Source organism: Aptenodytes forsteri, unplaced genomic scaffold (assembly GCF_000699145.1).
Source record: "Aptenodytes forsteri isolate BGI_AS27 unplaced genomic scaffold, ASM69914v1 Scaffold57, whole genome shotgun sequence".
Taxonomy (NCBI): Eukaryota; Metazoa; Chordata; class Aves; order Sphenisciformes; family Spheniscidae; genus Aptenodytes; species Aptenodytes forsteri.
Genome location: NW_008796220.1, coordinates 1,343,151 through 1,351,145, shown reverse-complemented (window position 1 = coordinate 1,351,145; position 7,995 = coordinate 1,343,151). Strand labels below are relative to the sequence as shown.

The window sequence follows — 7,995 nt, the reverse complement described above, 5'->3', positions numbered from 1 at the left end:
CTTATATCATATTATATATTATATATTATATATATTATATATCATATTATTATCAATTTATTTCGTTATTTTATTATTTTATTATTATCATTTTATTTCAATTATTATTATAATTTTATTTCAATTATTAAACTGTTTTTTATCTCAACCCACGAGTTTTTCTCATTTGTGCTCTTCCAATTCTCTCCCCCATCCCACTGGGTGGGGGGGAGTGAGCGAGCGGCTGCGTGGTGCTTAGTTGCTGACTGAGATTAAACCATGACACTTGGACACTATTTGCCCATGACCATAATCTTGAGCGGGTGCTCAGGATTTCATTGTCTGCTGTCTACAATATAGCTGGAAATGTCACGTGGAGGTTATTATTGTTAATGTACCTTAATTTTTTTTTTTTTTTTTTTTTTAAATAATGGTGCAGTAACCTGCCATTCACCATTTATCCAGAACTCAATTCTTGGAGTGGCTGAACATCATCTCCTCCTTGTAGCTGATGTGGGATCTCTCTCATCCTAAGGACTGCATTTCTAAACTCAATCTTACCAAATACAGTGCGATTTAAGGGAAAAAGGTGTTATAAAGCTTCTCTAGATGCAACACCTCAAGTCTACTGCTGATCTGACAAGACGGGGAACAATGATAAAGCAACATCATCCCAAATCCTGTCATTCTGCTGTTCCATGGCTGACTGTCTCAGGTTAGGCTGTACAAAACAGACAGAGTTCAAACATACTGAAAAGTTCAAACATATTAAAACATATTTCCTCTCGCCTTGAGGACAAGAGGAAATGGCCTCAAGTTGCGCCAGGGGAGGTTTAGATTGGACATGAGGAAAAATGTCTTTACTGAAAGAGTGGTTAAACATTGGAAGAGGCTGCCCAGGGAAGGGGTTGAGTCCCCATCCCTGGAAGTATTTAAAAGACGTGTAGATGAGGCGCTTAGGGACATGGTTTAGTGGGCATGGTGGTGTTGGGTTGACGGTTGGACTCGATGATCTTAGAGGTCTTTTCTGACCTCAATGGTTCTATGATTCTATGATTCTATATCCCTGTCTGATACAGCCCTTGGCAGCACACCCAGCCTTAGCACATAAATCTGGTCTTCCTGAAATTTTTGTTCTGCAGCTTTTTGTGTAGTCAAACCCATACCATGGGAGTGGCAAACCTAAACTGAGGACACAACAGGATTACATCCTTGGGAAGAGAAACAGTGAGAGGTCTTTCCTTAGACCATGCTGGGACTCCCAAGAGACAGCGCAGCCAGTGAGGTGGATCAGTGCAATACCTGAATGTGTCTGATACAAGAAAAGCTCCTGTTTGGCACTGATGAGCCAAGCACCTTTGTGTACTGCTGACCTGCAAGAGAGAGAAAATGCCTGAGAGATCCTTGGCCATTTAAGTTAAAGTAGACCTTCTTTTGCCAGAGCTGGACACTCACTCTCCAGAGGAACAGCAGAACATTTCTACAAGGACCAACAACACCTTTCACCAAGCACATTGAGGCGTTGATTCAAGAGACTCCATTACATGGTTGAAACTCTTTATTGGAAGTACTGTCCTATTGTAAAGTATGGTTTTGATGGTGTGCAGCCATTTTCACCTCCTTTTATGGCTAAATTCTTTCCCATTTGGATGAAGAGTTAAAAGCAAGGTGAAAAGATTTTATTCAGCTAGGCTTAACAGATGACTTATGCTTTGGGCACTGAAGCTAAAGTATTAAAACCCCAAAGCAGAGATGCTTTGGGGGAGAAAGATTCTCCCTTTTCATTCCCAATCTGATGATAGTTTTCTCAAGATAGCAAAACCTCATTTCTAAGCAATGAAACACAAGATTCAGTAAAAATGTTATGCATTTATCCTGGACTCAAATGCAGCTGTCCCCCCCATGCAAAACCACAGAAAAAGAGAGAAAAAGATTCTTTTACTCACTTTCCTCTGTTAAACACCGAGAAGCTAACATTGTGGGACCCTGGAGGAGAGAAAAGTAATATGCTTTATGGCAGAAGCGTGGAGGGCTCCATGAAGAGTGCATCCTACCAAACCTTGTCCAGGTGTCCTGGGCCTGATTCTCCTCTTCCTTATACTTTCCTTACAACAGTATAACCGTGCTGATTTCAGCAGAGTGCGTGTGCAGGAACTGAACCGAATATCAGCTTAGGGAGCTTAGAGCCTTAGCCAGTAGGTAGACACTATACTGTAGATACATACAGTTATGTACCTGAACCTGCAAGCTGAGTTTCAGGAGCAGGATTTGGTTGCCTAAGCATAAGTGCTTTGTGTCATCTTGGATCCTGTGGATCCTATCTGACCTCACTTGCCATGCTAGGAAGGTACAGACCTCCTTCAAGACCTCCATTATCTGACACCCCACTGGAGAACTCCTAGATACCCCAAGATATCTCAAAAGCTTAGGCTATTGTATTGCGCCATCAGTGTTTATGTGAGAGCTAGATATTCATTTCTATTTTATATATTTAACTCAGATCATCTTTCCCAATCAGGAAGCTTGCTACTAAAAGCCTCCAAAAGAAATCAGAAGCTTCTTCAGAGTGCTTGGAAGCAAGGAAAAATGAAAGGGATCCAACCTGCTACCAGAGAGACCGTGAATAGAAGTGAGCACCCAATTTATCTTCTGATAAAGCAGTAAAGGGAAGGTCCACATACAAGGATTAAAGTAAAAGTAATAAACTGAGCAAAGACTCCAAATCACATTGTTGCTGTCAGCAATGTCCACATCATGTCATGCTTTCACTTGAGCATCGCACTTCATTTTCTCCAAAGCTGCGCAGAGGATGCAAATCACGACAGCGGCTATGCTGAAGACTGCTAAGCCTTGATCTGAAGCAGGTTTTGTGGACTCAGCCCTGAGCCACATTCCTAACTTTGGAGACAGAACAGGAACTTATGATTGACACCCTCCCTCTGCCCTCTGAAGTTGCAGGAATACAAACCCCCATGCTTTTTACCCCTTTTCACCAACCTATATGGTCCCCTTCCACCCGACACTGCAGGGTCCCCAGTCCATCTTCTGCCCGAATAGGGTAGCTGTGGAGAGACAAAGGACTTTTCTGAGCCTTGGGAGCAAAAAGAGCAAAATACAGTGAGAATCATCTAACCAAAAGGTGTGGGCTTATACATCTAAGCTAGTCACACTTGGCTCCCTTTAGAAAAAAGGGAGAGAAACAGGTGAGATGGGAGAGGAACAACCCATCTCCCCACTGATGATCAAGAGTTCAGCAGCTTAGGAGAATGCCTCCAGCAACACACAGTGCTCCAGCTTGTTTCCAGAAGCTGATCCTGTTGGCGACCTTCAGAACCCTCATTTGAAATAAAAGCTGAGGGGAGACAAGTCTGGGCACATGGTGAGGGTGAATAGGACAAAAGTGTTTCCCCTCTACTTGCTCCCCTGCATGTCCCTAATCTGTAAGTAGGAGCAGATAGTAATTAAACCAGATATGCTGGCATTACATCAAGCTTCCAGAGCCATGGAACGATGCAAGTCCCATCATCAACTAACATTTGCATTTAAGTCCCCCTCCTGGGAGCCATGAGGAATTTTGCAGTGCAATAAGAGGGCCCCCTGAGGACCCCAGGAGTCTTAGCACTGACTTCCGCGGGAGCAGGTTTTTCCCCTGGTTCCCTGTAAAAGCAGCCTCCCTTTTCCAGGGCTCACAGGCACTGTGAGAAGTGCATCATTCATAAAAGAAATGCCGCTGCAGAACCCATGGCTTTTTCTGTAATTCAGCAGGGTGCAAGACCAGCAGTCTAAAGGGTCTCCTGCAACTTACAGAAGAGAAGGGTACATTAATATCAATAAATGAACAGGGCCGGGGCCCAGGCACCAGAACCTGTCTGCCTATGCTGTTAAATTTTTAAAGCTCTACTTGCCCAGTCTGGGCTTAGATCAGCTAATCCATCTTTCAAATTAATGTCTATATATGACTGAAGACAATACTATTGACTGAAGACAATGACAATAGGTAGCTTGGAAATGGCTACCCTGTTTTGGAGTCTAAAGATTTGAACAGAACAGATGCGGCCAGGGCATAGTATATCATTTCTGGGCCAGAGAACAGCCCCTGGCCCTGCCTGGTTATGTCTACAACAACAGTGAGCCAGCAGCTTTCACCCACCCCTGTCACAGACCATATGGTCAACTCCCCATGGTCCCCCCTCCATCTTAAGCCAAAGCAGAAAAGCTTTTCCAAAAGCCAAGAAAATTTTTGTGCACAAGCTGTGCTGAGCCCTTGCACCAACACAAACCAAAGGCAAGTCAAGAACTGACATGCTTCCAGCTCGCCTGTCAGCAAACGAGCAGAGACTGGTCCATCCGTCTCCTTCCGCCACAAGGATAGCTGGTCTAGGCAAAAGGACAGGAAAGATGAGATATGATACAACAAAGTTTCACGAACAAAACCCTGATCCTGTTAAAATCAGCAGCGAATATTTTCAAATGGGACAGGAATTTCCCCTCACTTGTATCTAGCATTTATTAACCTCCTAGAAAACTGGACAAACCCTGATCTCTCAGATCTCAGCCTGCAAAGTATATTCCCCAAATACTGCAGGAACTGCACCTCTGTAAAGATTGTGGCAGGACCACCTTTGAGACAGCTAGCTCTGAACAACCTGATGCCTCCTCCCTGTAGTAAAGGGTAGGTAGTCTGAGACCCAGGAGGACTACACTCACCCTTACCTTCCAGAAGCAGCAGGCAGCACAAGTGCAGCATCATGCTCGTACAGCCATACTGCTTCAAGATACAGCTCAGGCATTTCTTTATTTCACTGAGGGAAAACACTACAAAAAACCTCTGCTAGGAAACATCCAAGCTCCTAATAGCAAATCCAAGTATCCCCACCTTAAAGAACCAATATGGCAAGAGACAACTTCCACAGGAAAGGAGAAATCAGGTGGGAGCAATAAATTCACAGTAAATAGCATAATAAGCAAAGGGTAGCAATGCTTCTTTGAGAATTAACAGGCAATTAAGGAAAATATGTAATTAAAACCTGTAATGCAAACACTTTGCTATTACCCATGCTTCAGAGTGTAGTTTTATGAGGTTTTATCAAGAGTTTGCTTTTATTAATACAGCTTGCTGATATTGAGATGCCTTTCTTTTTAAGGATGAACAGAAAAAAATTCAGCGCTGCAAAACATTTGGTTCCATTGCATCCCATACAAAGCACGGAAAAGGGCGCAGAACACCCTTGGAAGCATAAAAACAGTTCTCTTTTTTGTTCCAAATCCTGAATCAGTGTGACTGAGTGACAGACTGCTCTGGTCAAGTCCAAGTCCTCACCTGGTACATATTTACTAACACACCAAAAATGGGCAAATTATTCATGTGAAGCTATGATGTGAACCTGTCTGGTATGCTAAGATTTTGAGGCCATTTCCTTTTTGGCGACAGTGAGGTTAAGCTGTAAATGAGTAATCTACAAACGGAGCATGCAGGCCCGTCCAACCTGCAGTCAGGCAGACCAGCCTTTCTTCCCACTGATCAAAGATTTCACAGTTCCACTAGAGGCAGGTAAAACAATAATTAATATCGAACAAAGGATCTAATGTGCATCCAGTGAGCAAAAATGTAGGGCTGATAACCGGGTGCAGCTGGTATGGCAGGAATCTGCACTGGACTTCCATTCTCACTAGCAGAGAATTTAGTTACTTAACAAGGGACATTTCCATTCAGCCTGAGAAGTAGTTAAAAAGCAGCTAGTGGTTAAATATCTGCTGCTGCAATCAAAATTTCTGACTACTGAGAATACACACCTTCCCTGGCTCCTGAAATGATCCTTAAAATGCCAGCACAGTAATTATAGATTAATACTTTATCTTTAAAATACTCACCTGGGCTTAGTTCCTCACTGCCATTGACACAAGTGCAAGGAAATCATAATTCAGTAGTACCTGAGAACACTTCCATACATATGGAAATACATATGACAGACGGCAGGTCAGCGTTCGTGCTCCTTTTTGATTCACTCCTCTTAAAATACTGCTGGCCTGAAGTAAATTTTTAAAATCTACCTGCTTTGCTCCATTGCACGTAGCCACAGAAGCAACAGAAAATAAAAATCAAACCTTCCTTGAGAACAAGGAAGTGACCAGAGAGGGTTTAAAGCAGTGAACAACAAAGCCTTTTGTCTCAAAATACTTCTGCTTTGTCTTCTGACTCACCAGAGCATCTGTTTCAAACAAATAGTTTTTCTAAAAATGCAAATGGAAGGGAAAATTTATTTAACTTTTAGCTTCTGACATTATTTTAATTAGTTAAATTTTAATTTGATAGCCAAAATAAAATCTACAGCAACCAGACACAATTACAGTACCATTCACACTGAGCTGTGATTGACTGTGCTGCCAGTAAACAAACCAACTAGCTTAATGGACCAGTTGCAATTAGATTAACAAAGTTTGCTGGAGCCCAACTCATGAGCTGCAATAAACCACAAAGGAAGTAAATGGCAATTCTGGGCCAACTGGTTGCAATTTATTGCTGTCAAGGAGGCTGATGGAAGAAACATCAATTTACAGGGACTGGGTCAGATAGCAGCCTATATATAATTACCCATCAATATAATCCACATTGAAGTCTAGGGTCTCATATCTTCCAGCAATTGTCTTCCCATAGATCTCTATTAAATTTCCTGTTTGAAAGGAAATAGAAATTGAAGAAAGTCTTTTAAAAGCAGAGAATTTGTATTTGCAGATTTTGTGAGCTGGACAAAAGAAATTCTTGGTCTTCGCAAATTTTGCAGAGAGGTGCCCAACTGGCTGCACTGGTGTCTACTCTCAGCTTCTACCATAGTTCAAGGTGACTTTGCACTTAATTCACTTTTCCCAAAACACACGTCTTTGTTTCCCACAAAAAAGTCCATTCCTGATTTTTCAGGGGATCTCTAGTATTTGTACTGAGAAGACATTTTCCTCAACTCTTCTGTTAACTAAACCCCACATTCTAACCAAATTCCACTGTAGAACCTCATGAGGCAACCAAAATGACATCATTTGTACACTAGACAGGGTCAAGGTTTAAAGAAGGACCTCAGCATATATGTGGCCAGCTGAATCACTCCCAGCACTCCCTTGACCACACTGGGTGACAGCTTGGTTCAGTTGCCTGCACAGAGGTGTCTTAAATCATTTGAGGCACCCTATCCTCCCACTGTGGCTCCAGAAGGGAATGAGTCTTCCTGGTTCTGTGTCATATCTTCCTGCTCCATGCAGGTCCTTCATGCTCCAGGACATCCCAAAGAGCACTAGACACTTAGTGTTACTCTCATGTTCTTCACTGACTACACCGGGGGGTCAAACATGCAGCTAACACATAGAAACCTCCACACAGACACCCTAAAGCAAGGCATGAGAATCTGGAGCTGAACTGCACCTGAAAATAATTGGAAATGAGGGACGGACTTAGATTTAGGAGCATCTATATGATCTAATCATCTAGGTACCTCTCTGCACTCTTGAGAGACCAAAATGTTTTGATTAATCTTGACTTTGGAAATCAGCATTTCAATTTTCTCTAAAGAAGCCTGCAAATACAAACAGAATAGAAATAGGGGAAAAAAAGTCTTCCATACGCCAGTTAACTGTTTAGACCAAAAACAGTGACTGTCTTCTCATGTAACTTTAAAGTCTGATCTAAAGCCCCATTAACCAAAAGGTCTGTATGGCATTACAATATCATCACCTAATAGCTAATTCTTCTTAAATCTATTACTAAATAAATAGGGTCAGATGACTCAAGAGTTGAGACTGCTTAGACCTATCCATCTGCTGAACAACACGTTTCTAGTCGGGCAGAGTTGGACTGCAGAAGCCAAGTACAAAATAACCTGCTCACTGTGCGTTACCCACTTCTCTTGTACCCAGTGCTGCAGACTCTCTCCCCTTAGAATCATAGAATCATTGAGGTTGGAAAAGACCTCTAAGATCATCGAGTCCAACCGTCGACCCAACACCACCATGCCCACTAAACCATGTCCC

At 42.5% G+C, this 7,995-nt stretch overlaps 1 protein-coding gene across 1 annotated transcript in view; it reads right to left on the bottom strand.

Annotated features, from left to right (window-relative positions):
- The window catches only part of PKHD1 (polycystic kidney and hepatic disease 1 (autosomal recessive)), a 289,357-nt gene that overhangs the window by 272,680 nt on the left and 8,682 nt on the right, over nt 1-7,995 (bottom strand). Inside the window, exons 6-10 of the mRNA XM_019474554.1 lie at nt 6,572-6,650; nt 4,282-4,356; nt 2,977-3,041; nt 1,926-1,965; nt 1,282-1,352 (exon numbers count right to left, since the gene is read on the bottom strand). Coding sequence (XP_019330099.1) covers nt 1,282-1,352; nt 1,926-1,965; nt 2,977-3,041; nt 4,282-4,356; nt 6,572-6,650 — 330 coding nt within the window. The remainder of the gene's footprint in view (nt 1-1,281; nt 1,353-1,925; nt 1,966-2,976; nt 3,042-4,281; nt 4,357-6,571; nt 6,651-7,995) is intronic.